Source organism: Tachysurus fulvidraco, chromosome 5 (assembly GCF_022655615.1).
Source record: "Tachysurus fulvidraco isolate hzauxx_2018 chromosome 5, HZAU_PFXX_2.0, whole genome shotgun sequence".
In the NCBI taxonomy this organism is placed as follows: domain Eukaryota; kingdom Metazoa; phylum Chordata; class Actinopteri; order Siluriformes; family Bagridae; genus Tachysurus; species Tachysurus fulvidraco.
This window is the reverse complement of record NC_062522.1, coordinates 18,740,854-18,762,470: the sequence shown is the minus strand read 5'-3', so window position 1 is coordinate 18,762,470 and position 21,617 is coordinate 18,740,854. Positions and strand designations below refer to the sequence as shown.

At 37.4% G+C, this 21,617-nt stretch overlaps 1 protein-coding gene across 2 annotated transcripts in view; it reads right to left on the bottom strand.

Moving 5' to 3' along the window:
- grm4 (glutamate receptor, metabotropic 4) overlaps nt 1-21,617 on the bottom strand; it is a 153,922-nt gene that overhangs the window by 77,078 nt on the left and 55,227 nt on the right. For both annotated transcript variants that reach the window (XM_027146303.2, XM_027146304.2), the window contains exon 2: nt 15,739-16,575. In XM_027146303.2, coding sequence (XP_027002104.1) covers nt 15,739-16,263 — 525 coding nt within the window. In that variant the 5' untranslated portion in view covers nt 16,264-16,575. The remainder of the gene's footprint in view (nt 1-15,738; nt 16,576-21,617) is intronic.

Below are 21,617 nucleotides of genomic sequence, written 5' to 3'. Positions count from 1 at the left end.
AAAGTTGTGTGACAAGAAAGAGGCTGAGAGAGACAGACTATTTTTAGCAGCTACTCCGTAATTTATAACAGACGCTATTGTATATTGCAGACGTTTCACAACATAACACATACATATAAATAGTTACAAAGTGTAATGTTTAATTCAGTAATAATTTAATATTGTAATCTTTAGGAAATTGCTTTGCTATAGGAGGCTTAAAAAATGTTTGAATATGATGATATTTGGGGTAGTGATTACCAGTTATTATTTTTACCTCTTTTATACTTTCACAGTATGGTTCAGGCCAAATTTTATACTGGCCCAGAAATCTCAAAAATCATGTTCTGTTTTATGTTAGAAATGAAACATAAAAACCCCCATGATTTCAAACATAATTTATTGAAAGTGAAAATGGCAATAAATTGAAACTGTGGGGTTTGTTATGTAACCAGTAATGACCAATACAAAGATAACACTGTTCTACATATCCTAGTGGTCCTATATTACTACCTGTTATAACACCAATGGTACATAACCAAATATATAATACAGGCTTGTTTGAAAGCTTGTGAACAGTACTACATGCTCTAGTTTAGCATGATGTTTTTTCCTTGGTGAGGAGTATACAGACAGTAGATAGGTAACATTATAATGAATCCATGTGCCTACTAGGATCTGGATGCTATGGAGCCATTACTGCTTTGTACTGATGCACACTAATGCTCGGAAACAAAAGATCCTCTCTCCTGTCAAGATCTGTTCAGTTAATGAACACTTCCGCTCGAGTGAGTTCCTTTAAGAGCCACTCTAAATAAGAGTGCAGCACACAAGGCTCGTCCTCTGGTGTTGTCTGACTCAACAGACTGAAGAGTTTAGACTTTGCCCTTCACCACTAGTAGAGAATGTGTCACTGGGGATAAAGACGAAGGGTTGTATAAAATGGCGTCTTCTTATCACAAATGAGGACTCTTGGGAAAATAACAACCTAAAGTGTGTGGCATGACTTCATTTGAGGTGAAATGTAACCGAGTTGGATTTTGATAGAACCTTGGCAGGGTCATTGGTCTCCTGAGAGATCTAAGAGTGGAAGTATGTATGGGTGACAGTCAAGGACTATTAAACTGAATAATAGGATGACAGCTCCAGAAGTTTTCCTCTAAAACACATGATGGCTTGCAGTATTTATTTTTATTTGAACTTGGGAATATTTAAGTGGACAAAGTTTCAGTCAAACAAAACTAAATTCTAAATTCTCACAAAAATATCAACAAACCCCATCTTAGCAGTTGCATTAAATTTCATATTCATTTCACTGAACTGCATAGGGAGAACATCTGGTTCCACATCTGGCTTTATAACTCATTTCTTCCAACTTCTTTTCATCTGTCCCAAAAACTCGACTGTCAGGCAAAAATTGTTGACCAACAAACATTAAAACTTATAATGTTATATACAGACTCTGGGGCTGCATAAGGACAGTGGAGCAACATAGCAAGTAGGTTATTTATCAATGCCAAAGTACAGACAAAATAAAAAGCTTTCATAAGGCAGCAGATTGCTGCTGGCGTGTTTGCCATCGAACACACTTGACAGTGTAAACAGATTTGTCAGCCAGCTTGGCTATCACCTCTCAACTAATGGGATTGAAAAGAAATGGGCACGCGGTGCAGATATTGAGCAGGAGTGTTAATCTTGATTCAGCTGTCACTTTCCCAACGAGGTGTTAAATCAATACAGATATGGTGTCCCAATCCTACACTTTGGTTCTCAGCATTCGGCAGAAGAAAAAAGCCAAGACGTTGGTGAGGATTATGTAAGCAATTTGCAAAGACTCTTAGGGTAAAGACAAATTAATCAAGCTTTTTTTGTTGAATGAGCTGTCAGGAGTAAATCAGGGGAGTTGTCAGGAGTAAATCTTGTCATCCCACCATACAAATAACAACGTTCCATTCTTCACTCACTAAGGAGGAAAAACTTCAGTTGAATCCAAACAGCCCCATGTACCAACACATGCTTTGAGCAGGGACCATTTCTTTCTCAAATTGAACACAGTGAAAAAGCATTTACAGTACATCCAATAACAAAAACCAGCTGTCAAGAATATTTGACATAAAGCGTCACCACTGTTTTATTCAAGCTTAGATAGTAGCTAGAAAATAATTAGTCCAATCCTTGGCTCCTGAGTCGAGCAAAAAAAAAGCTTTTGTCCTACTGTCAGGAGATAGCAAGTACAAACCCTGATGAAACACAGATATCTGTGGCCAGGAGCCAAAGGAGTAATAAATAAATAAACAAATAACAATGACATACTCTTCTCCTGTCAATCACAGTGATTCTTGCTGGAAAAAAGGAATCTATGATCTCATGTACGTGAAAGAGGGTAAATAGTGCTTTCCTCAGAGTGCCATATGACACAGCATGAGCAGCAGTTCAAAAAAATGGCTGCATGTGTCTTGAAACAAGCATATGTTAGGCTTCATGCTTCTCAGTTGGTAGCTGCTGTATGATGGGAAAAAGCTGGCTCACTGGTGGGTGACAAAATTAGGGGGAACTTGTCCAATCTTTTTAGCAAACACAGTCTTTATACAGTAGTTAACACATTTGTTTTGGTAGTGTGCTGAAGAATATCTGCCCCCGCCCCAGCCCACCGCCCGTCCCCCCACCCCGACAGAGAAAAAAAGGTAAATTCGTAGAAAAAAAAGATCTAATGCGGTTTTTTGATCTCAGTGAAAATGATTCACTGGATATTGAGATTGAAACCAACATTAATGCTACTTAATTATTAAACCATTAAATGGGGAATAAGAGGTTCATGGACCATTAATTAATCACTAAATCATTCTGAACACTTTGAAATGATGCCAATTCTGAAGTTACATTACTATTTATATTAAAAATCGAAATGCACTGTGTCAAAATAAAATGAATCATGATTTATTGTAAGTATCATCATTCAAACTGATTCATCTAGGTTTTGTGAGTGGAAATGCACTGCACCAACACCCCATCTGCTTCCTTTTTTTTTTTAAGAAACATGTCTGGTTTTGCACAGCAGTGTCTTCCCTGGAGTCAAATTAGTATTTATCTCAAATGACTCACTCATATCATCCAGCAGCAAAGAAGAGGGAGAGTGACCTTATTATAGACTTAATTGATTTTACCTTTGTAACACTGCGAAGTACATGAAAGTGAACCAAGAAGAACATTTTGTGCAATTAAGATTATGATTGGCTACTTTGGATGAAATTCATGGCCTAAGCCAGTGTATGATATTATTAATTTAGGCAAATATTTAAAGGGATATGTGCCCTCATATTAGTGCCATGCTTTTTTTTTTATATCTAAACACTACACTGAGGGGGCACGGTGGCTTAGTGGTTAGCACGTTCGCCTCACACCTCCAAGGTCGGGGTTTGATCCCCGCCTCCGCCTTGTGTGTGCGGAGTTTGTATGTTCTCCCCGTGCCTTGGGGGTTTCCTCCAGGTACTCCGGTTTCCTCGATCGGTCCAAAGACATGCATGGTAGGTTGATTGGCATCTTTGGAAAATTGTCCATAGTGTGTGATTGCGTGAGTGAATGAGAGTGTGTGCCCTGCGATGGGTTGGCACTCCGTCCAGGGTGTATCCTGCCTTGATGCCCGATGATGCCTGAGATAGGCACAGGCTCCCCGTGACCCGAGGTAGTTCAGATAAGCGGTAGAAAATGAGTGAGACTGAGAACACTACACTGCTTATTTCTATTAAAATGGTTATTACACTGATGTGAAAATGTAACAAGTAATATTCATTCCATCTTATAACAAACATAAAAATAATTATTATCATTATAATTATAATGATACTAATAATAATATTTCTTATTATTAGTAGTAGTAGTAGTAGATTTTATTAGATTATATGAAATTAGATTAGATCAGATTACATTAGATTCAACTTTATTGTCATTGCACATGTACAAGTACAATTTAACAAAATGCAGTTTTGTAACTAACCAGAAGAGCAATAAGCAGCAATTGCAAGATGTACAGTATTTACCATATGATTATAGTATTTACAGTATGAACAGGATAACATACAGGTAAATATTCTATGGACAAGATATACAGGTTGGATGCTATAGACATGTACATGGTGTTACATATTATATATTATATTGACATAATATACACGAGTCGATAGTTCAGTAAGGAGACTGCCCTTGGGAAAAAGCTGTTCCTCGGTCTGCTGGTTTTTGTCCGGAGGCTCTTGAAGTGCCTACCGGAGAGAAGGGGGACAAACAATTTTTGAGCAGCGTGGAAGGAAGTCTTTAAGAATGCTGTGAGCTCGACACAAACAGCGTTTTATTTGGACGTCATCAATGGATGAAAGTAAAGTAATGCGCTAGGTGGATTTCACCACCTGTTGCAGTGCCTTGCAGTCAGTGGCTGTGCAGTTCCCATACCAGACAGTGACACAGCTGGTCAGGATGCTCTCAATCACACAGCGAAAAAAGTTCACCAGGATATCTGAAGACAGGTGATGCATCTTCAGTGTTCTCAAACAGAACAGGCACTGGTGAGCTATCTTGACAAGGCTAGAGGTGTCCTCCTACAGTAGATGTGGATCCCCAGGAACTTATAGCTGGAGACACATTCAAACGGCAACTCAATAAATTTAATGGGGGCTTGCGTGCCTCCATGTACCTCCTTTGTTTTGCTGGTGTTAAGGAACAGGTTGTTGTTGGCGCACCATGTGGCCTGATGCTGCACTTCTTCCTTTCCCTGTCTTATTGTTGTTGGTGATGAGGCCAATCACTGTGGTGTCATCAGAAAACTTGATTATGGAATTAGATCCATGCAGAGGCCCGCAGTCATGAATGAAGAGGGAATTGAGGAATGGGCTCAGCACATAGCTCTGTGGTACACCTGTGATGGTGGCAGAGTGGATGTGGCCTGACCTGACATGCTGGTGTCGGTTGGTTAGAAAGTCCATAATCCAGTGATAGAGGGAGGCGTTGATGCCTAGATCCCCAGGTTTGATGATTAACTTGGAAGGGATGATGCTGAGCTGAAGTCCACAAACAGAATTTGTGCATAGGTGTTATTGTTGTCCAGATGTGTGAGCACAGAATGTAGTGCTAAGGAGACAGCATCCTCCTTGCTCCTATTGCCCCGGTAGGCAAACTGATGTGGTCCAATGTGGGTGGAAGGTGTGCAAGGACTAGTTGCCCAAAGCACTTCATAATAATGGGTGTCAGTGCTACTGGGCAATAGTAATTCTGGCACATCAGGCTGGAGTGTTTAGGAACTGGAACAATGGTGGCTTTGAAGCATTTTGGCACAGTCACTAGGGCAAGAGACAGGTTGAAGATGTCCGTAAAAACACCTGCAAGCTGTTCTTCACATAGTAGCTATAGTAATATTCGTTTTTCTTTTAATTGATAAAGTATTTTGCTGATTTTTTGGGGAATTTCTGAAAGCCTGTGTCTAATATATACACCATACACTTTCAGGCTGGACTGCCTCTATGAGTTGTTGCACTGCGACTGTTCTACACAGCACATTTTCTACAGAAGTAAAATAAATTGCAGTAGGCACATGAAGGGAGAAAATGTTCTCGACTGTGGGGAATTGACCACTACACAGAGGTGCAGTGTAAGTCAGAACTAATCTCAGTCTAAAGGGCCAGTGTCAATGCTGGACCTGACAAGTGTGTTGGAACAAAGCAGGGGGCAGAAGCAAATTCTCTAGTGAGTTTAACTGAGTTCTGGTTTCAGGAACTATTGATACTTGTCAAGAAATTATGTCAAGCCCCTAGCCTTTAGTTTGAAACTGATATTTTCTGATGCCTGGCACTGAAATACCCTGTACATTTTCTTCCAATCAAAGACTATTACAAAACTTCCCATTGTATTTGTTTTGGTCTTCATGGAGATGTTGTATTAACTCTTGCAATGTTCACTTGGCTCCAAATGGACTGTAGGTGTTAATTCAAGGCGGGTGATTTTTGCTCTGTTGTTTCAGTTTCAAAACTTTGCCAATGAAATGGCAGAACGCCATCTCATAAATGTACTGCTGGATGCCAGTTGGCTGAAATTGCATGTGAGATTCTGTGCAATTAATCTCTTATATGTACAAACATCTTAGAAAAAGTATCCAGTTAGATCTTACTGCTGTGATAAGCAACACAGAAGTAGACAGAAGTGTGTTTCTGGAACATGATAAAAGTATCATCAGTCTGAAGGCTCAAAAGGAAAACTATAAGCATGTCTAATTTGCATTCAGAAGGTGTGGTTGTACTCTGGGGGAATATTTTACATAATATTTCAGCTCACACTGAATTAGTGATAATCTTGATAGTCATTGTGAAGTTACAATTTATTTAATGAATGCGTACATCGTTTGCAACGCCTGACAATCCGACTGCATCTAATAGTAAATACCACAAATCACTTCTCCTTTTTGTAATCAGCATTAAATTGATGAGAGATTATGACAATCTGAAACCAGTGATTTTTTTTCTTTAAAAGCAAAAAGTCATCAGAAAGGTTTCTTTTTTAAATGTACTTATTTCCTCTACATCCCACACTTCCAGTTATAATTTCAATATGTATTTCAACTTATTTTATTAGGGGGATGTTTTTCTTTAAACTTTCTTCTACGTTTCTTTGAAAGAAAACTGCAGGTAATGCTATTATAATACCTGTCTCAGAGAAGCTAAATCGAAACTTTACAAGATCCTCTGTAAGAGCAATGTCAGGCTGCTGATCTGAAACCTCCACTGATCCGAGCCCTACTGTCACAAGCGTAATGTCAAAAACTATGCTTCACCACGGCTGACGAATATGGCCACCAGGGATCCCAACTCTCAGCAAACATCTGCACTCTGACACTCATAATCAATCACAATCACCAGCCTTCTGATTATGTTCACCTGTGTGTAATTTTGTTATGCTTGATTTGCACCTTTGTTTCATTTATTTGTTCCTGATGTTACCAAGCCTGCCAAGTGTTTTCATTTATGTGAATGTGTGTGTGTGTGTGGGCATCTCTGGAAAATTGTCCGTAGTGTGTGATTGCGTGAGAGAGTGTGTGTGTGTGTGTGTGTGTGTGTGTGTGGCCTGCGATGGGTTGGCACTCCGTCCAGGGTGTATCCTGCCTTGATGCCCGATGACGCCTGAGATAGGCACAGGCTCCCCGTGACCCGAGAAGTTCGGATAAGCGATAGAAAATGAGTGAGGATGAGTGTGTGTGTGTGTGTGTGTGTGTGTGTGTGTGTGTGTGTGTGTGTGTGTGTGTGTGTGTGTGTGTGTGTGTGTGTGTGTGTGTGCGCACATGCGGATGTTTTTGACTCTAACCTTTGTCTACCTGTTTGCCCTTCCTACTAATTATTTTTAATATTCCTATTAATTTTTCTGTTATTTGTGTGTGTTTTTTTTTTTTTAAATCAATTACCTGCATTTGCATCACATGGCATACAAGCATCTCATGACACTTATGTTTCACTAAACACAGTTTGGTAATGTATGCAAAGAAAGGTAAGAAAGAAAGAAAGAAAGAAAGAAAGAAAGAAAGAAAGAAAGAAAGAAAGAAAGAAATATATATATATATATATATATATGATTTTTTTTTTAATTTCAACCAGTATAATAAGAATAAGGTACATCCAAATCTGAGCTCTTTCATTCCTACTTTGTTTCTCTCATGTGGCTTATTATTGTTAATCGCTGCTCACCCTTAGGCAGAAATAAACAAGTAGCTTCACAGCCAAAGAAAATCTTCAAAGAATTGTGGGAAATCTGTGTAAAAGTCTTGACAAGCAGATTCAATCTCGGTAGAGTAGGTACTGCTTCACTCTTTAAAAAAAAATTTCCCTTTAGATAGGGATTGTGGGCTTGTAAGGAAGTCATTTGATGCAGAGTGGTGGGTAAAATGGGGAGACAAAAAATACAGTCCCTACAGTTTCTTTATCAGAATATACTTTATGAATATATAATAAGGCTGTGTCTAAATTAAAAATGAATGGGATAGAAACTCCTGACCCTATGGTCATAGTTTTACAGATTCTTTGGTTATGTATGAGTGGTACAATGGTGCAGCAGGTAATGTTGCTGTAACAGTTAAATCTTGAGCTTGATTCATTGTACATGAATTTTATATGTTCCTCATCGGTCAGTCAACCAGTTGTGATTGTCCAGCCCTGCGATTAATCGTCCAGCCCTGACCAGGTTAGAGTGTTAACTGAAGACGAATGAATGAATGAATGAATGAATGAATGAATGAATGAATGAATGCGGTTAAAAAAAATTACTGAATTGAAAATAAGTCACATGTCAAACTGAAAGCAAAATATGTATAAGATAAAAATGGCACCCAGTAAGTCATATTTGTTCACCCACAACATGGTTTTACATTTATGGCATTTGGCAGACACCCTTATACAGAGTAACTTACATTTATATTGCATTTTATACATCTGAGCTATTTAGGGTTAAGGGCCTTGCTCAAAGGCCCAGCATTAGCAGCTTGGTGGAGCTGGGTTTTAAACATGTGACCTTCCGGTTGGTACTGTATTTCAACACCTTAGACACCACATCTTACGTGGCTTTACTTCAACCACAATATCTACATAAAAAAAGGTGTGTTTGAGTGCCAATTGCTGGTGTTTGTTTTAGGTTCTGTCTTATTTCTGTCTCCACCATTGACTTACTGTATCAATCATTTTTGCCAGATTGTGTTCACCTGTTCTATATTGTGTTTATTGCCTATTTACACTCTCAAGATCTGTGTTGTAATGATATGTTCATAGTGCTCCCTGGTTTTGACCCAAGTTTCCATTTGTTGATTCTCTATTATGAATTGCCCTGTATTAAGCCTTTCTGTCTGTGTTTGACATTTGCTATGGTCTCCAATTATGACTATTGGATTTGGCCCAACAAAAGCAATACTGAGTTTAAGCACTTGTGTCCTGCCACACTCACTATATATGGAGGGTTACATCCTGTATTGATTGCAAAGTTAATTTAGGTTTTACTGATCGATTATCATGTGACACTACACTGGATTTTATTGACCTTCGTTTGAAAAAAGTCTAGTGCATCAGAAAGCATTTCTGATCGAGCCAGTTGTAAGTTACACAGTTTCGCTGGTATTCTGGGATAAAATCACTGATGGATTTCAAATGCCACATGAAACTTCCTGAAATGTACTAAAATCTATAACACATTATTCAAATTAACATTCAAAGGATGTATTCTATTTATATATAAAAAAAAATAAAAATAAAAGAAATTAGGAGAGCAGTCTGAAAACTATGAATTTAAAATCCTAACATTGCATGGGAAAGATACATTTCAGTGAGCAAGACAATCACACCAAGAATATATATTAGTTATGATATTTTTAATTAGTTATGATTTAAAAAAAAACAACACTGATCTGGACTTACTGGGCATTTTTTTTTAAGTTGGTAATACTGGTCATTGACAATCAGAACTAAACAGAACTGAATTATTGATGAACAAAGAATGTGACTCCACTTTCTTGTATACATTATACTCATTTATTATTAAAAAGTAGTCTTCATTTTTCAGGATATAAAAAAAAAATAAATGTGATATGTTTATAAATGTGAATGTCTGGGATACCCCCTGAAAGGGTCCAAGGCCAGTGAAAAGAACATTGCAGCAGTTTGCACTTGCCCACAGGGTATAAAATGTGCAATCAAGAGTGAAATCCTCCTCTTGTGCCAACTGGCCGCTAAGCTGTGCATTGAATTCAATAGAAATTCCTGTCAAATCTAAACAGAATAATGGAGGTCAGCTCCAAGTGAAAACTGTTTAAGAGACAAAAAATAAGGTTCAATAGCTGGAAAAATACTGATGGAGATCCAGGATTGTTGATTACAGTTTAGTAAAGCTTTACGGCAATAGAGTATTGAAGAATATACGGATATGAGTCTGATCTTAAGCATATTATTTTTCCCCAGCACACAATAATTCCCCAGCTTAAACAAATGGTGAAGACAAATGCCTATAGTCCAAGATAATGTATGTATGAATATGAAAAAAAAATCAAGCACCGTCACAGGAATACTAACACCAACTTGAAACTTACTAATCAATATATCTCCCTGAAAGCCAGGGCTGCCATCCTTTATTCAAGACACTTTATGCCCAGCTCGGCTGTTATTTATCACACTCTCTCTCATGATATCCATGCTGGAGGCATATGCATTATATCACTATTGATGACATACCAAAGCATGCTAATATAACAGGCTATGCACATGATGCCTGAGGATATGGAATTGTTTTGTTACACACTACTAGGAGAAGTTTGTGATATTGTGACTCAAATACAGGACTTTAATTACTGCAAGATTAATCACTATGCTAAACATTCCAAAGAGCAAAAAAAGAAAAAAGAAATCTTGATCTCCTCTGTGAAGCGTAACATAAATATAGTTGGCAACTCTGCATTTCAGGAACACATAAAGGGGCGAGCTGGAGGCGGACATGGCTGTAAACTTTATTAGTGCTTAAAGTTTGACAGAGGGCTCCTGCCAAGCAAGATGAATAATGAAGGTGGTGCAGCATGCCTTGTCCCTAAAATGTATTAGCCGTTTCTCAGTAGCCTCAATCTGTGGTTATGAGTTTTGATTGAGTTCCACACATAGAGAAGCTGCAGAAGACCCCAATCTTATGTAATGCAAAGTAAAATATTAATCAGGCAAATCACAGGAAGTCTGTCCAGACGTGGCTTGGTGCTGAGCAGACAGCTTTTCTTTGACATCCTCCGCATTAAAGTGACAGACCTCCCACATCAGTGTGTGTGTGTGTGTGTGTGTGTGTGTGTGTGTGTGTGTGTGTGTGTGTGTGTGTGTGTGTGTGTGTGTGTACATGTGTGTATGTGTGCATGTTTATATGAGTGTAACCAGACCTTCTGCTGACATGCATTAGTTTTCATTCTCCTAAAGATGTTTCAGTTTGTGTACTTCTGTGGAGCAATAGCCAAATCTGATGAAGCTGTAATAAACTTACTCAGGCTGTCTGGATGTGAAGTGTATTTTGCTGATCTGCAAATCTACCGTCTGTCCTCAACATCCAAAGTGCAACAAGACCCTAGCACTTTTGCAACCTTAGTGTTTAATCCATATAAAGGCCGGAACATTTAAAAAGAGACTTTCAGCCTAATGGTCTAAGAACGTTTTTCAATCAAGCAAGTACATGTTAAATCTTTGACCACCTTCTTATGAATGCTTTGAATGGTAATGGCTGGGTCAAGGCAGAAGTCGTTCTCTAAGTGGATTGTAAATGTGGTACATTAACTGTGTAGCTGCATTGTTACTGTGGCATTCCAGTAACAAAATCCTAGAACTGCAAGAAGCAAGAAGAGGGATAACAAAGTCTTTTATTGTCAGTTACAGTGTTCATGAATAAAAATGAAGACAGATATGAATGAATAGTATTTGAATAATAAGAACTAACATAAAAAATTGAAAGAATGCATTGTAAATAAAAAAAGGTAATTATTTAACCATGCAAAAGCAATCATTTTCATAACAAAGGCCAAGAGTGAACAATGCAAAAAAAATATTAAAACTTTGTATTTGATGAATCTGATGTGTATTATTAGTTATCGGTTTAAGCTTATATATGGTCTAATCTGGGCAAAGCTGCTATAAGTAACCTTGCTTAATATGTCAGTTTATTATATGTGATTTTAACATTGCGAATCTCAGAGAAAATGGTATGCCGAATGCAACACACAGAAACACACACACACACACACACACACACACACACACACACACACACACACACACACACACACACACACACACACACACACACACACACACACACACACACACACACACACCTTGTTATACATATATATAAAAATAATAGTATTGATGTTTTTTTGTTTTTTATAAAAATGTCTTAAAATATACTCTGCATGTAGTGAAGTAAAAGCAGATTGTCTTGTAACAGATGGTAGTGCTGGTACATATTATGGAGTAAAATTTGTCAAAACCAGAAAATATGAAGCTAAATTATCCACAGTAAAGCCAGTTAATGTGCATAGCAAACTATCCAAATCACAAGGTAAAACAGGCACAGGCTGATTGGGATACAAGCTGGTTCCCAACAAGCTAAGGCAAACATGGTCAAAAAGCAGAAATTATACTGTACTTGGTCAAAATCCAGATAGACAAGAGCAGAACATCAAGACTTGTAACATCACAGAAGTGAGTGCATTAAATGTAGCCTGCACAAATATGGACCTGTTGAAAAGGTGCTTTTTAACAGTGCTAACACACCATATTAATTCAACAGAGGTGAACATTATCAGAAGGATTGTGACTGGGAACGAGGGAGTGCAGGTGGTCCTGGGGGGGTATGTTTATAGCGTACAGTGAAAGAGTCTGTGACGTCTGCAGATGTGACACATTGCATAACCCCTTTCATTTATAATTCTTGTCCAGCTGGACTTTGAACACTGTGAGTATTAATTATATAATAGGCAATCATTCAGAACTGTACATTCTTCCAATGATAAATTATATATAATTCTTAAAGTCACAGCAAGGACAAACATAAGGACTGACTGGCTGAGAGTTACATACTGTATGGACAACCATGTTCTAGCAAACCTGCTGTCAGAAAGGCTTTTGCAGTAGGGCTAGGTATTGAAATAAATAAGTGTATGTGCGCAAAATCCCCACAAAACCCCTCATTCCTCCTGTTAGAGATGTCAGCGTTCTGGCTGTAGGCCTTAAAGAGCAGCATTCGCGCATAAAGCTTATCATCAACACCGCAGTACCATCGCATTCCTCTGTCTGTAATCTATCTTTGATCAAACCTTTCACTCTGAAAAACACCACTGTAGAATACAACTTTTATTTTTGATGTATTCTGTTTGTTTGTATCTGTTTATTTAATGTTCAACACCTCGATCACTGGATAGCCTGAGCTATGGACCAGGTCCTAACACTAGGCTGACAGAAAACAATAGCTAGACAGAATTTCCTCCATTACTCATTGACCCATGAACACGTACCCTTCTTACATACACGCGAAATGTAATTATTTAACAAAACAGAGATTGCTGAAAATGAAAGGCAGCTCTGATCTTTTCAGGTGATTACTGGAGCAGTAAACTCACTGTCAGATATGGTTCCAGTAGGATAGGCTTTAAATGAGTCCAAATAATTCTGGCAAGCAAATTGAATTAATAAATGCATAGAAGGTAATGAAGCTGCACTGAGCTTTCTCTAAACTTTCTGGATCATTGGGATCCATATGTCTGTATATCTCATAACAAACATCACACAATGGTGTGTTCTGAGTGTTCTGAAATCATACCAAGCTAGGTAAAACTGTTAAATTTTACAGACATCCTACACATTTAAAATGCATTACGAGGCACACTAAAGACTATGTAAGGCTTAGTACTGTATGTGATGTTTTGTTCATACTCCACTTTGTCATCTTTGTCTGTTTTGGCTAAATCCATTGCTCATTTGCATAGCCATATTTTTGCCTCAAGTGTTCAAGAAAAGTGTGCTGTTTGCCATTTATCAAGCTGAATTATTACCCTTCATAACAAAAAAAAAGCACATACATCATGAAAATGCTCGATTTTTGAAAATGGAGGAGCTAATTGAAAAGTCAAAGATTGATGAAGTTTTAAAATCTATTAAAATGTCTGAAAAGTCTGTGAGCTGCATAAAATGAGTTAGCAAAGACAGGAAGCTGCAGAAATTTTAAGTGTCAGTGCCAAGGACAGCAACTGGACTGCATTAAACATCGGCTCCTACACTTCACGTGAGATCACGGGCGACCTGAGATCAATTTTATTTATAATGAGCACTGATATTTACTTTCTGACAGTCATAGCACTATTTGTCTAGTGTTTGTCATGTTCACTTGGTGTTTGTGTCTATTTCTGTGCTTGCCTAGTTCTTGTTCATGTTTTTATGTTATGTTGTGTTCTTACGTGTTTTCATGTACTGCACTTGCACCTCTGTCTCTGTACTTGATAATGAGCTGGTGCTTCAAATGGTTTTCATTTTAAATGCCTGTTGCATTCATTTATTGTTTCTTACAGCACTGTACTGTGGACACTCAATTCTGATTGGGTAGACGGTGTTGATTAATTTTCAGAACAGCAGCTCGTACTTTATATTAATGTATTAATTCACTCGTTGTAATACATCATTTCTATCCTAACATCTTACATAGGGACTTGTTATGGAGGACACTGAACATAAACAAGTTTTAAAGATGTATCAAATTATTAATATAGTAACTTTTATGTGAGCTGATATTTATTTCACATTTTTTTGTCACGTCAGCACATTAACACATTAACAATAACAGTTGGGCTAAAGCAATTCCTTTGGATTTTCAGACAAAGCATAGTGTTAAGGGTGGGATGCTGAGGTTTCTCAGTAACACGACAAGCTGCATATTTTTTGTCTTATTAAGAGACAAAAAAGGAGACAATGGTGGGGCTTTATAGCAAAATTCATAGCAGGAACCAAGTTGTTGTTTCGATGCACCAGAACACTATGTGACGAAAGTGATGTTACGTGAAGTGACATACGGCTAAGTAGGGTGACCCATACTCAGAATTCGTTCTCTGCATTTAACCCATCCGAAGTGCACACACACAGCAGTGAACACACACACACCGTGAACACACACCCGGAGCAGTGGGCAGCCATTTATGCTGCGGCGTCCCGGGAGCAGTTGGCGGGTTTGGTGCCTTGCTCAAGGGCACCTCAGTCATGGTATTGCTGGCCCGAGACTCGAACCCACAACCTTAGGGTTAGGAGTCAAACTCTCACTATTTGTAATTATAAAGCAATAAAATATGATGAGTTGTCCTTACAGTGTAATTGTTGGTTCATTGCCGTTGTATAATAAAAATAAAACACTGTTCCTTACTTATCATATCATTGTCATTATCTAAATACTATCATTATCTAACTTAAACCTTTAATCCATTCTAACAGTACATTGGTGTTCTATTCTACAAATTGCCAAACACCCACTTTGCTTTGAGTGCAACTCTCATAGGAAGTAATTATATATGTGCTTACAATTTAGCCAGTTTAAGTAAATCAAGCAAAATCAAGTGATTTTGGATGCAACAATCACAAAAACATCTGATGCCACTGATGTACTGGATTAATTTATTAAATGGGTTATTTTAGCACCACAATTCTGTTTAATCAGGACACTGTTTTGTTTCAGTGTGGAGAGTAACATGATTCTGTGTTTAGCTACAGGTGAGCAGGCAATGAGAAAATAGAGGGGTGTAAGTCCCCTGCTGGGGAATAACCAATAACACTGGTACGGATATAAAAACAGACAGAAAAACTAAAGCTTTTTGGTAGTAAAACACTCTATACAACTGTCATGATAAAATTGCAATTGTTAAAACTTTTAGGCTGGAAAAAAAATACTTAAGAAAAATTGCAAATCATTAAAGCCTTGAGTGTCTACATTTATAGGAGCCATTAACCACCACTGTGGAGTATGAAGTTAACAATAAATTCAATGCTAAACAGGGGCACCTCAAAACAGGCAGGAATTCCTTTTTGGCTTCTGATGAAAACAGTTAAATAATCAGAACAGGGATCAGAACCCATTCAGAGAGTCTAATGATTACATAAACACTATAATTATGAAGCAAACATCATGAGATCTCATTTGGCACAAATCAGCTGAAGAAGGAATAAAACAAAGCTTCAACATGTTGCTTACCTTAAACAGGCGGAGGATGTTAGCCACCATGATGGACACAGAGCTAGAGGAAGCCCCAATCACTCCCACAACTCTCTCTGGCTTGGTGATTATGGGTGAGCCCCCACCCTGACATTTCACATCTGTTCCATCCTTTTCTATGAGCGCTTGGACGAAAGTGAGCGACTGCTCCAGAGCATGTGTGTCTCGTGAACAGGTGTCAAGAATACGGGCCCCCAGGGTGATATTAGGGAGAAGCTCATGGTCATTGTTGATGCGGTCCAGAGCAAAAAGCATAGCTTCCAAGCGATGGATGCCCTTCTCCTTCTTCAGCTCCCCACAAGGCTTTCCATTGTGACCTCGTGCATGAACTGGAAACAGGCCTCCCAGGGAGATGTCTCCATCAATGCGGATCGAGTTTAAGTGTGTATGGCCGGGGCCCTTGGGTCTTGCTTCCAATGTGAGCAGGAAGAAATTGAGAAAAATCAACAAACACAAACCAAGATGGATGGTCATCCCACCAACGACAAGCAAGGAAGGATACATTTCAGCAGCCTTGTATTTACTCACTTCTCTCCTTTTTTAATCAAAACTGTCGTGTGCTTTATAGAATGCGTCTGTAGGAGTCCCAGAAGAAGCGTTTGAGATTTGTGAAGTAGTCAGTTGTATAGTATCACCAGTTCTGCCACTCCTCTCTGTTTCCCTCCATGTAGACACCTCTAGCTGGGCTTAAAGGATAGCCATAAATCATAGATCCTTCTGTTCCACTAGATTTGCAGTCCAAAAGGATATTTTTCCAAAGGAGATGAACAGTGGTCCCTGGGGCCCACGGTGCTTTGTCCACCAATGGGCTACTTTCTACAAAAAGAAAGAAAGCAGTAAGGTAGTGACAAACTGCTCAAAATGAACGAGACATATCGGTTGTGAATTCACAGCATCTTGGTGAAAACTGTCACTTTTTTTGTCTTTCTCTCACACATTTCCTCCCTTTTTGTGCATCTACAATTTAAAAAGGTTGCTATCGGTTCTAAGGATGAAAAGAGTGTTAGCTCTCATATAGTGTATCTCTGAAATGTTTTGAATGAAGAAGCTACATAGAGATAACCCGCTGCTATGCTGTGTGCTGGGATTCCATAAATTACAGCACATTTAAAAGTCTTCCTTTTTTTTAACAGACAAGCAGCACTGCACAAGCAAAAGAGTTACCTGCAGCCAAATCATAGCCTTGCTGACATATAGAACAACAGCACACATGTGAGTGTGATATTGCTTTCATACAACAGCACTAGAAACAAATTTATCATCAAGTAACTGACATTTCAGACAGAATCTGGCCACATGTTTTCTTTATTTTTGCTCCATCGAAGAAAATAGATCCAGAAGATGCTAAAGCTGGATAAAGACTTACGTATTGCCATGCCAACACAGAGAATGACTGACAACCCTAATTAGGTGTACTAATAGGGTCCGAATATTATAAACACTGTGATACAAACAGTAAAATTAGCCTGATTACATGTCAGCACTACTGGAAGAATGCTCTGATTATGCTGACACAACACATTATTTAAAGATGTCATTATTTCTGCTTTATTTGTCATTATTTGTAGCTTATTTTTTAATTATTAAATCTTATAATATACAGTATTTTGCAACAGCACCCTAAGACCGATACTTATATTAGTACTAATAATAATAAAAGTATTCTAGTTTTCCACATCACTTTTCCAACCAAAATGAAATGTTACAGAAAAGTGTATGTCAGAAGGTATGAAAGTGCGTAATTGTGTGAAAAAAGGTTATCGATTATATAATAGACCACTTTTCAGAGAACATAGGAAAATATGTTTCATAAAAACAAACAACTAAAGCATGTGTGACTGTCAAACTCAAGGAACTATGGCAAATTACCCAAGATGCTCAGAAATTTCTTTACCCATCAAGTTGCTAATAAAGCTGCACAAAATGTACAGTATCTGAGATTGTTGCACTTTTATAGACATAGGTTTGTCATGCCAAATATTGACTTTGTTTAGTTTAGTGCTGTTTAATTCTCTTGGACATTTAATTGCATCATTTTTTGAAGGTGCTTCTGATTTTCATCATTTTATTACTCGTGCCTAAGACTTGTACTTAGTATTGAATGTGCTTCCTACTTTCCATATAGTTCGTTTAGAATGCTATTGAATTCTGTCAAATTAATATTAAGAGTCAAACCACAATGCATTAAAATAAATTACCAATCATTAATATTTTTCAGTGGAATTTCACTTAAAGTGACGACTAGACTTACTTTAAGTCTCAAAAGCAGCATAGAGAATAAAAATTATTTTTACTGTAATTAGAGTTATTTAAAATGCCAAAGAATAAAGAAGCTTAATTGGATGAAGGAATTGAACAAATGACAGCGAAATACACACACACATGCGCACACACACACACACACACACACACACACACACACACACACACACACACACACACACACACACACACACGCACACACAAACACACACACACACACACACACACACACACACACACACACACACACACACACACACACACACACACACACACTGTACATAAGCAGCGTAGGCATGACCTGAATGCTAAAATAGGCAAAGGTCTAGAGCTTCATAGCATGTTTGAATGCCTGAGCTTTAAATCTAAAGCAGTAGAAGTCGTTCTGAGAATATGAATGGGGAAAACAAATGGAAAAGAGATAAAAGTGGGCGATCTGTGGAAAATTGCTTGCAGTTTCATCAACTGTGAGCATTCTCCATCATACCGCTGTTCCTGTAAAAGGGATTTTCAACACACTTGGTCTGCCTGAGAAAAAAAAACAGAAATGCCACCAAAAAAAGCACATTTTACACAGTCAATAGTACTGTGTTTCAAATTAAATAAATTAAATGTGTATAGTGCTTGGACAACGGACAGTGTCACAAAGCAGCTTTAGAAGAGAATATTCATCTTATTCAGTGACTAGTTTTGCATCTTATTCAATGACTAGTTCTGTGTGTGTTTGTGTGTGTGAGTGTGTGTGTGTGTGTGTGTGTGTGTGTGTGTGTGTGTGTGTGTGTGTGTGTGTGTGTGTGTGTGTGTGTGTGTGGTGTGTCTGTTTCTCTCCCATCAAACACGCAGGACTTCTGCTTCAGTCCCAGGTTCCCAGACCAGCTTAGACCAAGCCAGGCAAGACCTGGCCTCGCTTTGCCTCAGGCTGTGCTAATGTTTGTGTCTAGCTCATGTAGGATTATTGTTCTCCTTGGCAGCAATACTTGTAAACAGTTACCTAGTGAATATGAACAAGTCTTTACTGAAGTTATCCTAAGCTTGGAGTTCGGTGAAGGGCAAAAGTCTTCCATTTATATCAAATATAATATTATAGTTTAATGTCTAGTAGAATCAGGGAATTTTTATTTTATTTACCTTGTTTTCTCTTATGGTTAGCTTATTTTAGAGAATGAATTTCATTTTCTTTATGGATTGTGTAGCTCCCTAAAGTCAAAGTTAAATTCACTTTTTTTAAGGGCATAACTCTTCATCCTACTTTTTATATCATGGCCTGAAATGAGATTAGGCTGCAGATATACAAAAAAAAACCTAATAAATTGATTTGCATACACCTTGTATAAAACTCACTCTCAGCTGCTGTTGATGGTCCTTTATTGATACCCATATTACACCCCCAGAAACAGTTTATGTCCAGTATAGTACACATCTCTGGAATAGTAATTATTTATAAGACCACTATCTGATGTCACCCAGAAGAGGGTGGGTTCTCTTTTAAATCTGATTCCTCTCAAGCTTTCATTGTCAGGTCATCTCTGTCTGGCTCGTTACGCTTCTAAATATAAATCTACATCTATATTCTTGTAGAACTGCTTTGTGACAATGTCAATGGATACGTAATATAAAGTGCTATGCAAAGAAAAACCGAATTAAAAATGAGATAAATAAATTAGATAGAAATGTTAACACTGTAAAAAGCTTTAAGTTGATTAATATTAAATTGTAGTAAGTAGTAAATTATTACAGTCAGCTAACTTTACCATAACACAGTATTTCACCATAAACAACCAAGCAGATTGTTTTGCACGAGAATGTCCACAAGATCATTAAAAGATCATATGCTTATCGTTAAAAGGAAGTATAATATTAATGAAAGAATTTTATTATCTGTTAGGCTGTAAAAGAAACTGTGTCCCAACAGCCAACAATATTCCTCTGGATATTTACTGTATATTTTCATAGATTCATAGCAGGGATAAGAAGTTTGAAGTAAATGACCGTCTCATCAAAATCTCTATAAATGAACAAATTAAACTGATGTCATGCACTGATTATTTTCAGAAACACATTTAAATATTGTGTGCAGCTTTTTGTCTCCAACAGAAAGCCCCGTTCCTTTCATTCCTGACTTGCATGGAATTTTAGCTGAGAATAAGCAAGGGTGTTAAATTAGTCATGAAATTCGCATGGCCTTTATGCACTTCCAGGCCTACACAACACCATCATAATGCATAAACATGACTCAATAAATGAATTGTTTTACCTCTAGCCATACTGTAGGATTCTCATCATTTTACTCATTTGAATTTCATCGTTTATTTAAGCTTTAGATTATGCCGGTCTAAGCTATGATATCATGCCAATTTTAACCATTACACGCAAGAACGTCTATCACCTTCATTCAATAGAAAATAACAAAAGCACCCGCTCTTAGTACCTTTTCTTCCACCTTTATTAGCCTCCATGAGGCACAAGAAAATGAGCAATTTTTTCATTTACATATTTGCTACTTAGCTTACACTGCCTACTTCATTTCTCTGCTCCATAACTGCATTCTCCTCACCTCCTGTTCTATTAATATAATGCACAGCATCAGCAAAACACTCATACAAGGCTACTACAAAGCATTAGAGGTGGCTTTCAAAGGCTTTTCCAGTGCAAGCAAATCTACTTTTTATATAAGCAGGTTTATAATGAAGACCTCTAAGAAAGTGCAAGAACAGAAGAAACCATTTTTCAAAATCTTAGGAATCTTAAACTACTTAGGAGAAAGCAGTAAACCAGCATATAAATGAATTTATTTTGTAGTGTGACTTTAGTAACATTCTCAACAATTAAAGGTTTTCCACATCTATTTTATTCCTGCTATTATTATTATTATTATTATTATTATTATTATTATTATTATTATTATTATTATTATTATCATTATTATTATTATTAGATATTTTCCATTCACCATTATGCCCACTTTCCTATTTTTTAAAAACTTTGTGCCACCCTTGGATGTTCATATAAAATTTTGAAATTTGAATTGTTTACACATGGCCAACATTTTTTGCCGTTGGTCTGCCACTTATTAAACTTACTGGTACAGATGATAGAACACAGAACAGTGTTTTTAAACATGTTTAGTCCTTATCATCATTTGCATTAATAATTGGTGGTAAAATTAATATTAGTAGTATAAATACTACTAAATGTGTGTTTGAAGTTAAAATAAATTTTTTATAAGACAGCCTTTGTAAACACAACATTTATCAAAGGAAAAAAAACACAAAATCTATTGAAGGAATAAATATATCCAACACCAACTGGTCCTATGTGGAAAAAGTAAGTGACCCCTTAGTTAATAAACCAATTAACCAAATGCAACCGATTATTGTGCTCAGTTAACCTAGACACACTGAGGTTACTCCCATCACTGTTGAATCTAAACATGACTTAAACAGAACCTTTCCAGCAATGTGTAGTGATCTAAAAAGGTCTAAACTAGCAGCACACTATGATGTTCAAAAGAATTCACAGAATAGATGACAAGGTAAGTTTTTAAATCATATCAGTGTGGAAAGGATTATAAAGGCATTTCTAAGGCTCTGACATGA